Source organism: Lagenorhynchus albirostris, chromosome 8 (assembly GCF_949774975.1).
Source record: "Lagenorhynchus albirostris chromosome 8, mLagAlb1.1, whole genome shotgun sequence".
NCBI lineage: Eukaryota > Metazoa > Chordata > Mammalia > Artiodactyla > Delphinidae > Lagenorhynchus > Lagenorhynchus albirostris.
The window spans coordinates 67,086,209-67,107,649 of record NC_083102.1 but is presented as its reverse complement, the minus strand read 5'-3'; the positions used below and the strand labels follow the sequence as shown (position 1 = coordinate 67,107,649).

Below are 21,441 nucleotides of genomic sequence, written 5' to 3'. Positions count from 1 at the left end.
CTTAAAATGTTGCTGTATCCAGAGCAAGTTATAATAATTTTTTTTAAGGAAAGAAACATGTACTTTCTTGGTTTTGTCATGATTTACAGAAGGTGAAAAACAAAAGGCTAATATGACATAAACTGGAAGTTCAGCTAAGTGAAAATGTGATAGAGATCTAAAACATGTAGACAAAAATAAGCATTATCTAAAGAAGGATTAAAAATATTCAAAATTTAAAATGTATAAAATAGACTCAAACAAAATAAAGGATATCATATATGTGTCTGATTCAAAAGTGAGGATGCAAGATTATCTATTAGTGAATTGTTATTCTACAACTTATTACCAACAATTTTCAAGGCAGCTTATGTGAATATACAATAAGCAGCAATATAAAGCATAATAAGTTTGTTCCAAAATTAAGTTAGACTTAGAAATTCATATCACAGTATCCTAAAAAGTTGACAGAGGTGGTTTGCAAATTTGTCCCTGAGTTTCTTAGTAGCCTTTGGAAAAGGGGGGAAATACTGGCTTGACAATTGTTTTAAGTTGTGAAGACTCACAACTTAAAAACAAACCATCCACTTAGAGCAACACTTTTTTCTTGTTACTGTTATTACGAAGACCCGAGATTAATTTCTTCAATGTGAAATTGTATTGGTACAGGACTACACTTCAATAATATTGCTATAATTGGTATAGTACTTGTTTCCTTTGGTTTTGCTTTTTTATAACAACTGTCATGCAGACTGATGGCTTATGGCCAAAGTGCATTTTAGTGTAAATAAGTACCTATTGCCAAAATAAAATAGTAATAATTCTGCAACAAGAAAACAAAGAAACATGCATAACAGTTAAAAGTTAGAAGGATGTCATACAGGAAGATTCATTGCAGCAAGCAGATGAAAATGTTAATAAATTTACATGACCAAGAATACTAAAGAAAACATCTCTTTCACAGTATACTGATTTGAAAGGGATATCTAGAAGGTTAAGAATGTAGAGAAAAAAGTAAAGCCTTATCAGAAACTAAAATGTATCAGTATCTGCATAGGGAAAGATCAGCATTGAGAACAACTGAATCAGTATTTGGAGGAGAAGGTTAAGAAAATCTCCTATAGTACAAAGGAGAATGAAAACAAGGTGGAAGGAGACCTTGCTACCCCTAAACAAAAAATTAAAAGTATTCTCTTAAGTCTAAGTATACTGAAGAAAATCAAGTTGAACTAAAAAGTACCTATATTTCTTCACATTCACTCATCTACTTAATTCAATTTCCATGTAATATTTTTTGCTTGACAAAATTATTCCAGAGTTTACCTGGAAGAATAAATGTGCACAAACGTAAATTCTGAGAAAGAAGAGTAGTAAGAAAAGACCTGTTTTAACAAATGTTAAGAATATGTTTACTAAAGCTACAGTGATCAAAATGATGTAATAGTGGCTCTAGGAGATATAAAGAACTGGTAGAAAGTCTAAAACATTGAACTCTATGTAATGGTGTGGTATATGATGAAGGTCGCATATCAAATCTGGTAGGGGCTAGTGGAGATTAGGGGAGTTGAGATTACTGTATAACCATATGGGAAACTAAATTAAGATAAATTCTGCTTCATACCTATTCCAAAATAAATGAAACATGGATTGAAGATTTAATTTTTGCCTTTAGAAAGTCTTTTTATCTTTTTTCCTAAAAAGAGAAATAAAAGGTTGACAGCCTTGGCCAATCAAAAGTTTCTTTAGAAAATGGTAAAGACCAAAATTTACAAATCAAGATAAACATAAGCATTATAACAAAAAAGCCCTGTTTTGTAATATTAATGCAAAAAACTAAAAAATAGTTTTAAAACCTAAAGCTTATAAATATTCAAGACTATCAAACTGAAAAATGAAATAAACTTTTTCCTTCCATTTTGGCAAATATTTTTAAAATGATAGTACTCAGTGTTGGCAAGGATGTACAAAATTGGCTATTCTCATTAAACGTTGGTAAGACCAAATGGCCCCAAACTGTCATAAAAACTCCCAAGTATACCTTGGTGTTGGTATTTCTGCTTATACCCTCCAAAGAAAGATTGGGGTTAGTACAGGGCAATTTTCCAGATTTGGTTTCATTACAGTAGAAATAAATGCTTTATATCATTCACATCTTCTAAGTTTTAAATTTTGAGTTCAGTAAAATTGAGTCCCTTCACCACTAGACACTTAAGAATAAATTCTACCTTGCAAAGGTAACCTTTGTGGTTTTAATGATTCCAGATGAAATGGTGGTGCTCATGAAGTATTTAGATACATGCTTTCCTCTGTTTTACTATTAAATATAACTTGTCTATTCTCAAATTTCACTTGAAACCTGAGCCAGAATTAATTTATATATAACTTTTTGTCCATACAGCAGTTTCATGCATAGTGAAGTGATTTTTGACTCAATCCTGTGTTCATTCCTTAGTTCAACCTTCTTTCCCTCTATATGGAATAAGGATAGTTTAGTTCTATGGGAGACCTCCATGCCCACTCCTTGCCATTCAGTCTAGATGATAAAATCTATCATTTTAAATTCTGTTCCTAATACTCATAGGAGCTTTCACCAATTCCTTCTCATTTGCCCAAGGAAACCCAAATTCTGGAGGAATACAGCTGATCACCTGGTGTTCTATTCCCTATGACATTACTCCTGTTTCATCCCAACCACCAATATTCTCAAGTTATTTCATTTGGTTACCAGTTCTCCAACATCCTTGAGTCATCCAAGGCCTACATTCCTCAAGTTTCTTTCATTTGAGCATTTTCTGCCCCTCTCTCTCCCAGAACTCCCCATTTTTCTCCCTTTATGGCATTAGTCACAATCTGATAATATACTGATCTGTGAGCTTCCAATTGAAAAAAACTCAAACAAGATGTAGTCCAACATGCTCATATTAGGTAGCATTTGACAGCACTGTAATTTGAGTCCAGCGCTTGAACTTCTCTGTTTATACCCTTAGTTACTTGTCTGTCAAAGAACCCATACCAGAGGAAGAATTGTTCTTTCTCCTGTACAGTGTTATTTTCCATATTTGTGTATGATGTGGTCTTTGCCTGCCTCTTAATGTAGCCATAAGTATATGCAGGTGTAAAGATACCTTCGCTGTGTCAAATTTCCTCCTTCCTCTTCAACCCACATTATTCTAATTTCTGACTGTAAAATGAGTCTAAAACTATTCTGGCCATCCATCCTAAATCCAATGGCACTCTTTTTAGTTGGATTCCCAAGGAGTAGAACATGAACCGGGGATTTAAATATGTGTGATATATAAAGAGAGGAATGTTTCTTTATTTAAAAACGAAAATCTTTAAGGGAGGAGGAAGCAGAAGAGGAAAGAGGCAGGCTTTGAGCAAAGAGGTGGTCACAGAGAGAGTTTAAGCTTTGGCCTAAACCTTGGGGGCTCTGGAACAAAATCATACCATAGGATTTTTCTCAACTTAAAACAAGGGGCTGGCATTTTGTAACCCGTGTCACTCATTATTAGCCATGGCCTCCTGCAGGATAGGTGGTGCTCCCCGGAGAGCCTGCTGCAGTGAGCAAAGGCTAATTCTGCAGAAAATGGGACAGATGGGAGTTCTCAGCACTCGACACTCAGAGCAGCTGAGGGTAGATGCCCTGGCCAGGTAACTAAGGATCTGCTTTGGAATACCAGAAGCATCTACTAGACATCCTTTCCAAGAACGATCTTTTTTGAATCCCCTGCAGCATTTGACAGTGTTTGAAATGTCTGGTCTCATATGTCTGTCATCTAAGACATTTCTACTAGCTTTTCTTCTACCTCTTTGGCCACACTATCCGTATTGCTAAACTCCTAGACCTCTTTCTGTTCTTAAATATGTTTAGGTTTCCATTTTTTAACTATATTCTAATGTCATTATGCTCTGTATAAATTACCTTGTACAGTTTCATGGCTACAATTACCACCTTTGAATATATCTAAGCTTGTTCTCCCTTAAACCCTCTAGATCCGAATACTCAGCATCATGTTGTAAATTTCCTCTTGGGTATCCCACAGAGATCTGAAAGCCAACATACTACACCTAATTCAATTTGACATGAAGTAGGTGCTCAACAAATATTTCCTGAGTTAATGAATAACATTTAGTCAGCTCTTTTACTCCAACAGTCATCGCTCTTTTTCCTGAGTCAAGAAGAAAATACATCAGACAGTGATATAAATATTAAATACAAATCAAAATGAATATGCAACAGGGAAGCTTATGTTTTTAAAATCATTGTTAACCCATGATAATTGAATTTTATTGTTATAGGCTAATAAAATTGAGTTTAAAGTGTATAATGATGAGATAATATTAATGAATGTCAAATTAGCATTGTGTTTAGTTTCTGGAGTAGCATTTGAAGTATTTTATACTTATTACTAAATTTTGAAAAGCTTGTGATTGTTATGTTGTTGCAGTAGTATAAAGTATCCAATAGATGGTACTGTAAAATGCCTAATATTTAAAATAAAGTGGTATTGCAGCTAGAGAGTTTAAATGAACAGTTCAAAATTCTGGGGAGAATTAAGACATTTTCCTCTGGATATTAAATTATATTTAAAACCAGATTTTTAAAAATATAGCTTAAGTAATACAGTAGTCCATGTGAAATATTATAAATACTCTCTTAATTCTCAGAAAATGAAAATTGATGTTTACTACAAGATGCAATTTTAAAACTGTTCGTATTATATTAGAAATTTTTTTGTTCTTTTTGTGGTGATTACATTAGTAAATGTGGTGTTTTAGTTAATGTTAGTCAAATCACAGCATTTTCAGCAAGGAACTATAGTTGCATGTCTTTGTTACTGAAGTTCTAAAAAAACTTTTCATGTTCAAAATAAATCAAACCTGTCTGCAGTAATCTCCCTTCTTGCTTAGCAAGAGTGAGTTCATTATTTCTTTCAGTTTTTGGTCTTGCCTAAGACCAATCTAATATCTGAAAGAAACATTATACCATTTTGTAAATATAACATACATTCAGAACGTTTAAGAATATACAACTTTATGGAGTTAAAATTTCTTAAAAAAACAAGCAATAATTAGCAATAATTGACAGATTGGTTGGAGTTTGCTTCTAAAGCATATATTAAAAAGAGTAATTTGTAGACGGTTTCATTTATCTTAGAGCTCATTCAGAATTTCCACTGCATATTTACTTATAAGTATGAATACCAAATTTTGATTACCAGAATAAAGTTTTATAAAACCTACTTCTAAAGCTAAAGATGTCTGAAGAATTATGCAACAACATAGAAAGTTTGAAATTCTCTGTATATCTTACTATACAGAGATGCTACCTAGCTTTAAAAATTTTTCTACTGTTTATGATATCGCTCTTGAATAATGCTGAGTATTCCTTTGTATTATGGTTATTTATTAATTTATTCAGTAAAATGTTATTGCATATGACAATATGACAGGTTTAAAGAAACCAAGATAAATAGCTTTTAGGAAGAATGATTTTATGTGAATCAGCAGCTTCCCGTGGGACATGGATCATATGTCCTATGGCTTCCTTATGCATTTACTATTTTTTCCATGTTTTGTGTAATTGGAATGTGTGGTATGATACCATGCATACTGTTAAAAAATATATTCTTAGGTGCATAGGAATCTTCTGCTTAAAGAAAATATGCGATTGAAATAACTTGATCTAGCCTGAGTAATTGAGGCTATTTTCTCAATTAACAAAAAAAAAAGTAGTTAGTGCTTTGGTAAGTCTAGACTTTCCCAACTATCATGTCCTAAGCCAGATCAGAATAAATAGGTCAGACTTGTAATAAAACGGTATGAGATGAACAACTAATTACCTGACTACTTCAAGTAAAAGTGACTTTTGTCCACCGAATATGTTCCATTTGATGGTAACAAATTTGTAGGTTCATCAGGGAGTGGTGGGGCCTTTGGAATTTTACCCAGATTCTTTAAGATGTTTGTATTCATTGTGTATTATGTTCTCTTCAAAAACAATGGCACACACTGACTCATTTACTCAGATTTCCTAGCATACTGGATATATGTAACATTATGTGGTAAAGCTCCTACTTGAGCTAAATGGGTTTAAATATAAACTGTGCATGCAGATCTCAAGTGATAGTCTCTTAATAGATATCAGATACTCTTTATCGCTGCCCTCTTTTATTTCAGTAACATTTTAATTAATTCACACTGATTGAATAAATGTACATTGAGACTTGTTTCCTAATGAGGGCGCATTTAGAGGAAAGGTTTTGCATCATTCTGATATCCTGTGGGTAATTATATTCTAATTATATGGTCGGGGGAAAAGAGTCTATAACTCAGTACTGATATTGTTCGTTGGACCCAATTAATTACATGCACATAATGAAAGTTCATGATAAGGTTGACTGGCAGTCAGTGTAAAATTTTAAGTCAATTGAATCTAAGCCTAATGTGAGTACACAATTGGACTTTAACCTGGTTAGAAAATGCTTTGGTGTGAGATCAGTGGATATTTAGAGGGGCAAAGGATGAGAACAAATCTCATTATAACTTATTAGTTTTTAAATTCAAAGTCTTTTCCAAGATTGATGAAAATGAAAACTTAGCAGCATAATACTTTAATTCTAAATATTATTTTTAATATTCTTTCATTACCTTCAGTGATTTTTCTGTATTTTAGAAAGCAGTGGTACACTAACGATACAATGGTACATTTCTAGAACAGGTTCGTATATTTGTTGAGAGAAAAAATAGGCATAGCAGGGAGTATTATTGATTCATTTTATGAATGTAAATTCAGTAGGTACTAATCTATTCTATTTGGGTGCTTTTTTATTTCAAACCACCGACTGCATTTGGACTCCTGTGCCCAAAATTCACAAACAATTATATATACACACACATACCCATAAATAGGTAATTCTTAATTATCTATTTGTAAAGTAAGAGTTCTAAAGAATAATATGAAAAAATAATGACGTGTATGTTTCATTTTGAAATGCATTTTGGAATTATCTGAATCTGATATTTAAGAATTTTGCAGTACTTCAAACACAAAACTAAAGCCATGGTCTAAATATTGACTCCCATCTTTCCTTTACTCATTGTTTCCTTTGCTCAGATTTTGGAAGAGACAGTCTGTAAGATTAAGGAGACTGTCTTCTTCCCACCCTCTTCTCTTCTAAGCCTCTCTGCTCCCCCTCTCCTTTTGGTTCATTGCTTTCTGGCTTTGATCTCTTCTCCCCACCCCCTCCCTTTCCTTCCTTCTGTCTCTTCTAATAGCCCTCACATAGATGCTTTCGTTAAAAGATAAATCTGTGGGGTCCCTCCTTATTAGCAACAAAAATATTTTCAGATGAAGAAAGTGCAGTCAGTCCTTTCTTGCTGAGCCCTAAGCAGGCAGTGGAAATATTTGGGTTCTACAGTTAATAAAACAATTACCATTTATTGAGAACTTATTAGCTAGACATCCTATTAATTCTAATGGTAGGTATAATTATGATACTCCCTCTACATTTGAAGAGAGTAAGAAACTTAGAGAGATTAAGAAATTTACCTGAAGTCACAGAACCTGCAAGTGTCAGAAGCAATACCTGCCTTACCCTGAATCCCATGTTTTAAACTTATCTTTTATGTTTGTGCTGCCGCCCCCTCCCCCAAAAGAAATTGGTGAGGTATGAAATAAATTTAGGGGATCTATACCTTCAAAAAAGGAATGGGAAGAAAAATAATGAAGTAAAGTAGAGGAGAATAGAAATGAAAAAAGAGAATAATAGATCAGAGAGTGGCACACACTGTGTAAGTGGTCTTTGTGAAATTATTTTACAAGTGTGTAAATATACAAATATTTATTGTGGATCACAGCCAGAAAGAAATTGAAGAACACTTCTGTAACCATATTGGCTTCTGAAAATTTTACGAGACCTAACCAAGTAGGATAACATTTCTAATGGCTTTATTTCACTAGATAATCAAGTAGGCAAGACAATAACATTATTCTTGCTGATTGCTTTTATATGTAGAAATCTGTGTTTGAAATGATTTTAATATCGCTTTTAAACATATTTTTAACATTTTTATTGAAAACATTTGGCACCACCTAAGTCTCCAAATGTCCGTTGTACTTTGCCTGACGGTTCAAGGTGCTTTCTTTCTGGACAGAGACGTGAATGTTGAGGGAGCTGTTAAGGAGGGAGCTTCACACGCCCTTCTCTTCAGTATCTCCTGAACGAAACTCTGCAAATATGCATAAACAATCACAGTAACAAGAGTAAGAATAGAACATTTTTGTGAGCAGTTATAAGAGTAGTGAAATCATCTCAGTTAAAAATGTTTTTTATCTTTCAATTTATGTTGGTGCAAACTTCAAAATTTGGCTCCAGTGAGAAGTGGTTAGGCAAAGGATGCTGGATAAGATTACAATATGTGTATTTTCTAAAACAATTTTTTATTGAAGTATAGTTGATTTACAATGCTGTTTTAGTTTCTGGTGTACCGCAAGGTGATTCAATTATATATATATATATATATATATATATTCAGTTATATATATATTCATTATATATAATATATATATATTCAATATATATATTCTTTTTCATATGCTTTTCCCTTATGGTTTATTACAGGATTTTGTTTTTAAGTCCTAAAATGGCATTTTTATTTTTTAAATTTTTTCCATTTTATTATTTTTTTAACATCTTTATTGTAGTATAATTGCTTTACAATGTTGTGTTAGTTTCTGCTGTATAACGAAGTGAATCAGCTATACATACACATATATCCCCATATCTCCTCCCTCTTTCATCTCCCTCCCACTCTCCCTATCCCACCCCTCTAGGTGGTCACAAAGCACCGAGCTGATCTCCCTGTGCCATGCAGCTGCTTCCCACTAGCTATCTATTTTACATTTGGTAGTGTATATATGTCAGTATATATACTACTCTCTCACTTCGTCCCAGCTTACCCTTCCCCCTCCCCGTGTCCTCAAGTCCATTCTCTAGGTCTGCGTCTTTATTCCTGTCCTGCCCCTAGGTTCATCAGAACCATGTTTTTTTTAGATTCCATACATATGTGTTAGCAAACGGTAATTCTTTTTCTCTTTCTGACTTACTTTACTCTGTATGACAGACTCTAGGTCCATCCACCTCACTACAAATAACTCAATTTCATGTCTTTTTATGGCTGAGTAATATTCCATTGTATATATGTGCCACGTCTTCTGTATCCATTCATCTGTTGATGGACACTTAGGTTGCTTCCATGTCCTGACTACTGTAAATAGTGCTGCAATGAACATTGTGGTACATGTCTCTTCTTGAATTCTGGTTTTCTCAGGGTATATGCCCAGTAGTGGGATTGCTGGGTCATATGGTAGTTCTATTTTTAGTTTTTTAAGGAACCTCCATACTGTTCTCTATAGTGGCTGTATCAATTTACATTCCCACCAGCAGTGCAAGAGTGTTCCCTTTTCTCCACACCCTCTCCAGCATTTATTGTTTGTAGATTTTTTGATGGTGGCCATTCTGACTGGTGTGAGGTGATAACCTCATTGTAGTTTCGATTTGCATTTCTCTAATGATTAGAGATGTTGAGCATCCTTCCATGTGTTTGTTGGCAATCTATTACAGGATATTGAATATAGTTCCCTGTGCTATACAATAGGATCTTGCTTTTTATCTGTTCTCTATGTAATAGTTTGCATCTGCTAGTCCCAAACTCCCAGTCCAACCCTCCCCCGCACATATTTATTAGATATGTCAAGGACCAGTTGAAAAGAAAAATAATTTATGTTTCTTCTAATTGATACACTTGTCATACACTGAAATAACCTTTGATTAAAGATGTTAATAAATGCAATAGTAGTATAAAAATCACTTCTGATCCATTTCTTTTTAAAATTTGTATTGTGTTCAGATGTGTGGGTGTACACACTTAAGGATGTGTGAAATCATAAAAGGTTAAAGAAATTATGAAGCTTCAATGTAAAAATAAAATTCATGGAAACCAAATATGTATTTAGTTTCTATACCTAGAGATGCCCTGGATACATTTTATTATCATGTGTGAGGAAGGAACAGCTTCCCCTCTTAGACTGTGGCAGTGCACCATTTTAGGAAGACAGTTGTTCTTTTCCCAAACCTGCTTTTCTGTCTCTCACTTTTTTTAATGCCAGGGATATCCAGTTATATAAGGAAAAGAAGCTATTTAAAATAGTTTTATTTGGCCAGTTTACGTTTATCATGGCACTGGAGTTATTGTATTCAGCTACTCCATACTGATATCCAAGCCTGTCAGAACCGGTAATACTTTGTGGTTTCTAAATATTTGGAGTGTTCATCAACATTTAAACTAATTTTATTTCCAAATCGCTTAAAAAATGAGACATGGCCAAAAAGAAACTTTTTAAAAAAAGTTCTTGTTGAACCCTGCTGTTCTTTTAATAAATGAAGCCTGCAAAGGGAAGCAATAGATTTGGATTCTGCTGCTAACTTAATTTTCTTGGCTAGTCATCTAAACTTTCTGATTCTCAGTTTTCCAATCTGGAAAATGGGATTTCTTGTTTTATTGGGAGGATTAAATGAGACCATAAACATGAAAGCAATTTTTAAAAAATATGAACATCCTTATATAGGTAGAAGGTATAATTCTGTTCATTTTTCTTGAAATAACTGATGACCCTTTTAATGTGAGTACTATACTCTTATTATAGTTAAACTAAGTCAAACCTCTAATAATCTCTCCATCAAAGATTTTTTTCTTTGTCCTATGACAATTTGAATTAAATTGTCAATTTAAAATGATTACATGTTAGGAAATATGAAGACAAGAGATATCTCAATACTTAAGAATAATAGGACTTTTAAAAATTCTTGATATTAGGTTAAACTTAATAAGTGCCCTGAAGGCAAATGCATCTTTTAAACTAATTATCTGTACTGTGTATTCTATTTAATATTAAAATGATACTGATTAAATAAAATCAATCACATTCCTCTGTAGTCACACCTCACATTTGATTAAATAAAAAATACACACTTCCTGTATTAATTCTGATTAAAAATACATTACATTTAGAATTACACACGTGATAATTTTCAAAAAACTGAAACATTTACTCTGTTCATCCTAGATATTTAAAAATTATACGTGGTAGAATAAAAAAGAAGTATGTAATTTCTGAATTTGTTTTCTTTCAACTTGCTTCTTTTTCTTTTGCCCAGATGCCGTGGTTTTCTTATTGTAACTCAGGGTTAGGCTACTGATGAGCATGTTAATTTAATGTATACTCTTTGCCTCCATATCTTGATTGAAAGTGAGCTCATATATATGTTCTTTTCATCCCCCTTATTCTTGGAATGAATTTCTAGTGTTGCTCTCAGACGGCTGAGGATTACTGGAGAAATTCTCAGAGCTGGTGGCTTTCTCTCTTACATATTTATTACTTCTAGTTCCAGCTGAGCCCTTAATTTCGCTTGATCCTGTTACTCATCAGCTGCTTTCCCAATCTCAGAGAAGTAGTGACAAAATCTCTACTATTTTCTTACTTTCTTCATCTTGCTACCTCTCTGCCAATTTCGCTCGCTCTGTCTGTAGATAACTCACATCACCACTACTCTGAGAAAAACGAAGGCTGCAAACACGAATATCTGTAAGTTACAGATTCTCTATGAAAGTGGTAGCAACATGGCAGCCAGGCTTCAATTTCATCCCATCGTGTTTCTGTGGGGGATGTCTTAAAGTGGGATTTTTATTATCCAGCTTGGCACAGTCTTTGCCTTTTCGTGGCATTGGGCCCATTTGTATTACCTTCTTGGCCCCTGTACATTTTTGCACTTGAAACCCCTGTGAATAAAAACTCAGAACTCTTTTTCCATCATTAGACACTCCCTCAAAATGAACAGATTTGGAAAAGGCTAATACCTGACTATATGAACTTCTGCCTCATCTGAAACATTATTTTTTTAAGGAACCCCTTTTATCGTTTATTTTCAAATGGTCCCTCTCTGTCTCTCTCTGCTTCTTTTTCCCAGCAACCTAGATGCTTACCTATATTTCTTTATAAGATGTTACGGAAAAACCCAAACAAAGTTTTTGGCCAACCCAATACACACATACACACACACACACACACACACACACACACACACACATACACACGCGCGCGCACACACACACATATATTTTATTTCGTTGTAGAAACATTTTTGCACTCTTTTAGGAATAAAAGGATGTATAAAAAATTTAGAAAGGGAGATCAGTTTTTCTCCCAAATTTCATTACAAAAATTCTCAAACAAAATACAGTGAATACAGTATATCCTCAACCTATATGAACTAATTATTATTTTTCAATCATTCTTTATATACATATATGTATATATATGACTATGTATGCATAAATATACATTTTTACAATATACACATAATATATAATAAGTTGGACCTTTTGAAAGTAAATTGCAGGTAGTATGACACAACATCAGCAGGCACATTCTAAGGTAAGAACAATTTTCTATACATTTACAATAGTGTTATCACACCTGAAAATATTAACTATTCCATAATATCAGTAGTTATTCTGTCTATATCATATGCCCATAATTAGCTCAAAAATATCCTTTATTGATTGATTTATTATTATTTTTTTTTGGTGGTAGTGGTGGGGTGGATAGGAGCTATGCTATTTGAAGTCCTTGCACTGCAATTGGTTGTTAGTCTGAATCATTTGGTAACTATAGTCTTTTCACTTGGCTTTCTATTGACTTGCTCTGTACAGACATGCACAGTGAGCATTGACGCTTCCCAAGACAGAAAGCATCTGAGACTCATGCCCTAGAAACTGCCTGATGGGCATCTTAGTTTGATTGCTTGAGAGTCCCTGGTCAATGGGATGGGATAGGATAAGGCACTTAATCTGGATTTGAGGAGATCGAATATTTGTATATTATGATAAAGATGAAAGGGCTACATTCATGTCTTTAAATGTTTATTTAGGTCTAAGGTTCAACCAAGAAATAAGAAAGAAAGAAGGCTGACAAAATGCTTTGAGCTGGTCCCGACTGAAGCAAACGCAAACATTTTCCCCACCACCCATTGCCCCAGGTGTTATATAGGCTGACTTGGACTCAGAAATCCAGAATATTACTGACATCAGAAGCTTGCAATGAAAGTTCTACCAAACCTGTTGTCAGTCCATCTGAGAAACAACAGCAATGGCCCTCATAAGGCTTCTCCTGTTAATGGGTTAGTTGACTCGAGTTCATCCTCCCAGACTTCATGATTTTTTTTTTACTAAAAATCTGTTGCTGCAGAATTTTTTACTTATATTATGGAAATATATTCTTTTTTTTTTTTTTTTTTTTTTTTTTTTTTTGCGGTACGCGGGCCTCTCGCTGCTTTGGCCTCTCCCGTTGTGGAGCACAGGCTCCGGACGCGCAGGCTCAGCGGCCATGGCTCACGGGCGCAGTGGCTCCGCAGCATGTGGGATCTTCCCAGACCGGGGCATGAACCTGTGTCCCCTGCATGGGCAGGTGGACTCTCAACTACTGCGCCACCAGGGAAGCCCCTGGAAATATATTCCAAGTAGAGTTGTATTCCTAGACACTTTAATTTTATCTAGGGTTGCCCTAGACTTCTTCTCCTTCTGTTCCGCTTTTGGGTACATTGGATCCTTCTACTCCATATCTGTACAAGCAGCCATGAAGCCTCACATGCAGCTATTTATTCTTTTGTGTTTTGTTGCCTTCCTGGAGTTCTACTGGGTAAGGCAGTAAACTAATAACTGTGCTCTCAGATCTTTCATTCTCATTTTGGGAGTCTCACACACATAGCTTGGTCCAGGAGAGGAAACTCAAATATACTGACTGCTCTCTTCTTTCTAGAGACACACAATGTCTAAGGACTAGCTTCCCATCCAGCTTTCCTACTCCCTGCAACCAAGGAAAATCTTTATCTAGTATTGAGTGTGATTTATCACCTATTCTTCCAAATTTGTGTTTTATGTTATAACGTCCCACAGGACACAGGCTTTTGGAATTTGGTAACCTTCTCTCTGTTTCTTGCCAGAAAAAAACTTTCCCAATGTGACTTAGAAAAGGAAGGGTGGTGGGTAATTGAAGACATGCTGTCATGAAGACTGGTTTTAGTGTATTTAACCTAATCTTTTAATAATTACTCTCAAGTAAAATTTTGCTATTTATTTAATTATCTTTTTATTTTTTACTGCTATTAATGGAATATATATTTTTTATCTCCAGAGTATCACAAAATAAAATCAGCACCATAAGCTGTGTCTACATCAAAAGACACTGAGTATTTGTAGAAAGGGTTGAAAGTTGGACTAGAAAGTGAAATGGTGGGCTGTGTAAATGGGCAACTTAAAAAATTAGTAAGAATGGTTTATGAAGGATAATGGAACTTGGAGATGAGTTCTCATTCCAAAATATGAATGTAATACATCAGTATTATTGTAGCGAGGTCTGTGAAGCTGGCCAAAGATTAGTCTACTTTAAGTATATGAAATTGTATTTTGGATAAGTAATTCTACAGTCTAATCCCCTCTGCATTAGAATGTTCCTTATTTCATGAAAAGATTTTGGTTTATTAATGGAAGTAAGCAGAAAAATTATGACAAGGAAATGTATTTGTAATGTATTCATTTATTTCACACGTGTGTAGTGATATAAGAACCTTCATTGGTACTTGTTTTCAGTATGACTTTTTTTGTTCAGCTTTAATATGAGCTTCTCTTTTTTCAGCAGACTCTGCCCACTTCAGGAGTTTCAGTCCCTGAGGTGCGTAAGCAAAGGTTTTCACACTTGCAATTATAGGTCATTTATACATCTCGTATTGTTATAAAGAACATTTTGGGCTGTATCAGTGACATACTAAAATTAATTTGTAGGCTTTATTTTTTCTCATATTTTGATATTTGAAATTGGGATCTTTGTGTTTTCATGTGTGATAGACTTGCAGCCTTTATAATCAACATTTGTGACAAGCATTAGGGAAACAAGAAGATAAATGGCACAAAGTATGCAGGAAAAAATAAAGGTTACTTTGCAGAGTTTTGACCAGTGTATAAGAATAGCATTATTCCTATCTGTCACATTTAAACCTTGCAGAAAACCCAAACAGTTCACTCCTCTAAGCCATTAAAATGTAGCTTTTTTCAATGATAGAAAATTGAGAAACTCTTGCTCACTTTGAAGTCCTCATCGCTTTTAAAAGAGTAGGTCTACATTAATCACTTAGCATATGACATTGCATAGAAAGTCAATGAAATAAAATATAGTCACAAAGTAAATGACTTTGATTTTGAAAATAAATGTAGGCATTGCCGCAACATTTATTTTCAGTAAAGTGTTAACTTTACCTTTTAATTAATTAAGCAAAGCCTCCACATTGTTCTGTGACAATATCCCATTCAATTGCTGTTATCTCTAAAGGATATCCTCAGGTGGTATTCTTTCACCTAAATTTATAATTTGCATCTGCTTGCTTAGAAAATATTACTTGTAATATCTGAATACTATATGAATATGATTTATTTAGAGGATAACATAATTGCACAAAAATGTAATAACCTCTCTTCCCCCGAAACGTTTTCTAATCAGTGTAGACTGCCTCATTAAAATTTTTTAAAATTTCATTTTGTAACCATAGATATACTTACAAATATACTAGGAGCTATGCTTGAAATATAATGTTTCTACTCTAAGAGAGATGTTAAACTGTTTTTATATTCTTTAAGTCAGTTGATACCATCATTATCATAATTATTATAAAGTAGACGTTAAATTACACACTCAGGTGACAAAGGTATTAGGAAAGTTTATTATTTAGTCTAATTATTTAAGTGTCAGAGAATTAACTTTATATGTTAAGATCCTTGAGTTTATTTTTGCCCCTATCATAGCTCATCAAATGATGAACTGAGAGATTTAAAGTTTTCTCTTTAGACTTGTTAATCTCAAAATATCTCCCACTTTTAGTTAAATAATTTGTATTATTATAGATTGAATAAAGAGACCAAAACTGCTGTTTTCAAAACATGCTTTTTTTATTTGTCAAGAAAAACTCTTCGTCTGCTTTAAAGTTTTTAAAAGTCTTCCTGTACTGTTTTTTTGTTTGTTTGCTTGTTTTGTTTTGTTTTGGCAAGCTGTATTGGTTTACATTAACTTAAACTTTCTACCGTGTCTGAAATCATTATATAAGCTTTTTTCAACTACGTTGTTCCAAAAATTTCTTTAAGCACATGTATAGATATATACATGAGTGACTGTGTGAATACACACACACACACACACACACACACACACACACACACACACACACGAAGCCTTATATACCACCATCAAGAACAATTGCTTTTTGGTTAATTGAACATGTGGTTAAAGTGTATGTAGGGGAACTTATAGAAAAAATGTGTATATACCTTAAACATTTTACTTAAAATATGTAAACGTATATTCATTGGCTAAACTTTTCACATAGGATCAAGGGCTTTTCTATGTGGATACATCTATTATTTGGAAATGGCATATACCCTTTCTCGCATATAGCACAGCCTTAACACCCTTGATAAGTTTCAATTATCAATTGTTTTAAAGTATAACAAAAGCATTCCTTATTTTGTGAAAAGATATTTGTTTATTAATGAAAGTAATTGCTTTCAATTACTTTCAATTGTTTTAAAGTATAAGAAAAACTCACAGGCATCTGCAAAGCAATTTGAGTGTAAAAAAAAAATCTGTTTCTATTATTAATTCTCAAATCTTTTAGTCATTGTGTCCAGCCCAACTTAACTGCTCTTCCTACACACACACACACACACACACACACACAGACACACACACAGACACACACACACACAATCTTGTTTTATTGTGCCTTTCCAAAGGATGCAAGTAATTTTTCATGGAAATAACTTATTTTATATTCAAAACTCAATAGTTTGAGTGCTAATTAAATTCCACAGTACCAATAATAAAATAAATTCTACTTAGAACTTGAATAAACAGATTGGGGACTACATAGAAATCACTAGGTTAAGCATTTAACTCAACTGGCAGAAAGAGATGATGAGTATGAATATACAAGAGAGCTACCTCTTGGCTTTTAAGCTTCGGCTTATGGTGGCCATCAATTATTATAGTTTACAAAGGGAATGGAGAGTGAGTAAGGTTGAGGTCCATACACTCATACAGAATTTTACAGTGGCCCAACCATATGCTAGTAAACACAGCCCAAACAAATGATTTAGACATGGACCTTCCCATTCCTAAATTTCATTTCTTCCAATCAGGATTTCTTGAACAGAAATCTTGTAAGTGGTTCACACTCAGTATGAAATTATCCTAGGAGAGAATATGCACATCATGTGCGATGTATGAAAACCAAGGCTGTGGATCAAGATATAAATTATACCTTCAGGCTGAGTTGGTGAGTAGTACCTGCAAGTACGTTAAGACTAGGATTGACTCTGTCTAGTTTGTTGTCTTCTATCCTCCTGCAAAAGACTCAGATTGGGCTTCCCTGGTGGTGCAGTGGTTGAGAGTCCGCCTGCTGATGCAGGGGACACGGGTTCGTGCCCTGGTCCGGGAAGATCCCACATGTTGTGGAGCGGCTGGGCCCGTGAGCCATGGCTGCTGAGCCTGCGCGTCCGGAGCCTGTGCTCCGCAACGGGAGAAGCCACAACAGTGAGAGGCCTGTGTACCGCAAAAACAAAAACAAACAAAAACAAACAAACAAACAAGACTCAGATTATCACAATTATCCCAAGTTATGGTGACATAGTGGACAAACAAATAAAATACTATAAAGTAAATAAAGTACTTCTTCACAACACCTATCTTTACTATAATCCAAGCAGTGTACCTGTGTTAAACTTAATGATAAAACATACCAATTTTTTTATATTTTAAAAATTACTGCCATTTACTGAGTGCCTAATTTATGCTGGTACCTTCATTGACATTTTCTCAATTTGTCATCACATGAACCCTCCCATTTTATAGATTAATTAAATGATGGCTTAGAGATAGTAAATAACATGCCCAAGTCTTTACAGAGACAGAGCTAGAATTCGGCCTCCAAGCCCATATTTTTGTCTCTGCCCAAAGTAATTTTTGTTTTTGTTTTTGAATAAGTACTTATTTAACTGATTAAAAAGAAATGGAAATCTTTATATCATTTATTATAGTTATGTTTAAAACTTTATAAAAGTATTTCTAAAAACCAAGACTGCTACTCAGCCATGTCTCGCTGCAACTTCTAAGGATTTCTAGTAGATTTAAAGCCTTTGCCATTTTTGAAATGAATTAATGTTTCTCAGCAGGAAAATGTTCAAATCCCATAATAAGGTTATGATAATTAAAGGTGCAACTGTCATTAAGTTGGTTTCTTGGAGCTCATAACTTGTATAAGCCCAGATGAACATGGTAACACTCCTGCTTCAGGAAGATCTTTTATATTGTGAATATCCATGTGTTCCTCAGGTTAAAATTCTAGGGTTCCTGGGAAATTCTTGGGGCCTAGATCCAGTGGCTGAATGGGCTAAGTCTCCATTTGGGCACACGGTGCAGTAGCAGAGAAAGCAAGTTCCAGGGTTCCAGTAAAGGGTGCTCTTGGCAGCCAAGCACCGCCTACCCCCACCCTTTGTGGCTTTGTACCAATAGCGGTGCTTTGCTGCTGCCTGTCTCTCATGCTGAGGTTGGACAAAAAGAAGAAAACCCTGTGCTTGAGGTAATCATCACTTGCTGCTTGTCGTTTGTGAGTGATCGATAACTGCAGGCTTAAGTATTGTGGTAAGCATCGCTTTTGTGAAAGCAGTTTTCAACAACTTACAAATACTCTACTTCTGAGAATCAGCATGATATAGAAAAAGACTTATTTTAGAGCACATATTTAAAGTGACATCTTTTTATTTCATTTATTTCATCTTTCTGTTTTCTGTGACTGGCCTTTCAGCTTTTCTTCTCTGTTCATTACGATGATTATTCTTTTGGAATTCTAATACAATATATTCCCCAGTTAAGATCTGTTGCTCTACTTGTAGTCTAAGGATCACAAAACATTGAATTCTATATTTTAAATGTCTGCATAGCAAACACAAATGGTTGATATTTGAAAATGCTGAAATATCAATAACTGTATTTTATATTTTGTTACATGTTCTATATTCTTTCATGATTTTTTTGTTAGAGTACCCCTTTTCAGTGTTTGAATAATTTCTATTGATTAAAGCAATCATTTTCCAACTCTTTATTTATTTTTTTTTTGCGGTACGTGGGCCTCTCCCGTTGGGGAGCACAGGCTCCGGACGCACAGGCTCAGCAGCCATGGCTCACGGGCCCAGCCGCTCTGCAGCATGTGGGATCTTCCCGGACCGGGGCACGAACCCGTGTCCCCTGCATCGGCAGGCGGACTCTCAACCACTGCGCCACCAGGGAAGCCCACTCTTTATATTTGGGATAATTTATCTAGCAGAATAAAATTTGCCTTAATTATAACAAAGTAATTTATTTTGTGATTTAGAGCCCAAAAACTTAAAAAAAAAAAAAGAACTGATGGTGAAGTGATAAGCACTGCCCCTATTATTAGAGAGCAATTTTATCCTGAATAAAGGTGCAGAATAATGCTGGTGAGCTCTTCCTGAAACTTTTCAGTAACTTCAACATAGGAAGTGACTTTCTTAAATATCATCATAGAACTCAGTCAGTCAGGGTGAATTAACCCCCCGAAGAGGCCAGTGAAATTTTTGTGAACATCAGATTTTTCAAAGATGCAATTACTTCACCCTTCCTGTCCCTCATATAAAAGAGGAAAGAAGTAAAGATTTTTCTTAGTGGAAATAGGAAAAAGTATCCAACTACCCTCCTGTTAGCTTATGCTGCTTAAGTAGAATACAGTGAATAGTTCAGAGAGACTTCCATACAATTTAGAAATAAACCTAAAACAAATGAGTATAATAAAAAGAAAACCATGGGAAAAATTAAATGATTATGAGTCTCTCCTGTTTTTAAAGTGTCAGCCTTGATTAATTCCACAAATTCTACCCACTAAGCATATTTCCCTCAAAGAAACCACTTGCTTTTCTTGATTGTGTGTGTGTGTGTGTTTAAACAAATGTAAGTTTTAGTATTATCCAGATTATATAATAAAATTCACCTGCCAATGGGTAGACTGAAGATTTTTTTATTAACTTGTTATATACCTCTTATGAGTCTAGATTTCAGAAAGAAAATCTTATCAATTGAAAACACAATTTAGAGTTTTAAAATTTCTTTTTATATTTCAGTTGCTACAGTTGCTACTAGAAAGCATTAGTTTAGTTTAATCCACAATTTATTCAGAGGGATGACTCCCTGGAGAGACATGAAACCACTTAATCAACTGCTAACTGTTAGCTGGAGATTCTCACCACACAAGATTCTCCCTAGCTATATGCATAGCTAAGAATAAAATAATATTAATAGATAATTTGGTAACTCTTTACAGACATATACTTACATGTCTTAAATTTCCAGAATTACATTTATAAATAGTCTGGTCACAAATACCAAGTTCCAATGTGGCTAAAATTTTATTTTAGTTCTTATAACCTAAGCATTTAGGAATTAAATACTAAATAATAATTGTTGGATTACATGGCAGAATATAAGACATATAAGATAAGTTATAACTTTCACAATATAGGTTTTTATAGAACATTGTTTCCATGTTTTATTTACCTGCATGCTAGAACCTGGAAAAAAATTATTCCCATACCCACCAACAGTGTTACATGCTTGCACTCAGCACAAGCTGCTGTGGATTTTCTAATATAAACATTGAGCTTTACTTATTTAAACATATGCCTGTTGTAACTAGTGGATTTTTTCATATATATGTATTTGGAAATATAACAAGCATTTTGCATAATGGTGACATTGATGAGCACCCTAATGGAAGAACCATACCTATTTTACATAATTCACAATAACTTTCATTTATTGAGCACATACACTAATATAGGCACAATATTAGAACTTTATACATTTTCTGTCAAGCCATACACAACTTTGAGAAATAGGTATTACTAACTCCATTTTGAATAAGAGTACGTTCTCTAAGTCTACATAGTATTTAAGTAGCAGAGATGGGATTCCACTTGGGATGTCTGATTCCAAACCTCATCCTATAATTCACTCATTTATGCATTATACCCTTAACTATCTATGGACAAAATGTTATTTGCAAGCTTAGAAGAAATGATCTATTTTTTAAAATATCAATATTTTTGCCAGAAATTATGCTTATATGAAAGTACATCATTTTCCAAAGAATTTGAATTTCAGGAATCCTATTACACCATCCATTTTCAGCCACACAAAAAATATATTCAGTATTTTTGCACCATGAAATTACAAGGACTATAAAAGGACTACACTGATTAGCATTTATTTTGGTCTGAGACGTTTTC

General features: G+C 34.1%; 1 protein-coding gene across 6 annotated transcripts in view; it reads left to right on the top strand.

The window, feature by feature from the left end:
- The window catches only part of DGKB (diacylglycerol kinase beta), a 648,769-nt gene that overhangs the window by 175,509 nt on the left and 451,819 nt on the right, over positions 1-21,441 (top strand). For 2 of the 6 annotated variants that reach the window (XM_060156127.1, XM_060156126.1), the window contains one exon: positions 14,738-14,770. The exons of 2 other annotated variants lie outside the window; for them this stretch is intronic. In XM_060156127.1, the coding sequence (XP_060012110.1) occupies positions 14,738-14,770 (33 nt within the window). Of the gene's footprint in view, positions 1-14,734; positions 14,771-21,441 lie in introns of all 6 variants that reach the window. 2 more of the 6 variants (XM_060156125.1, XM_060156124.1) reach the window with 1 other exon arrangement.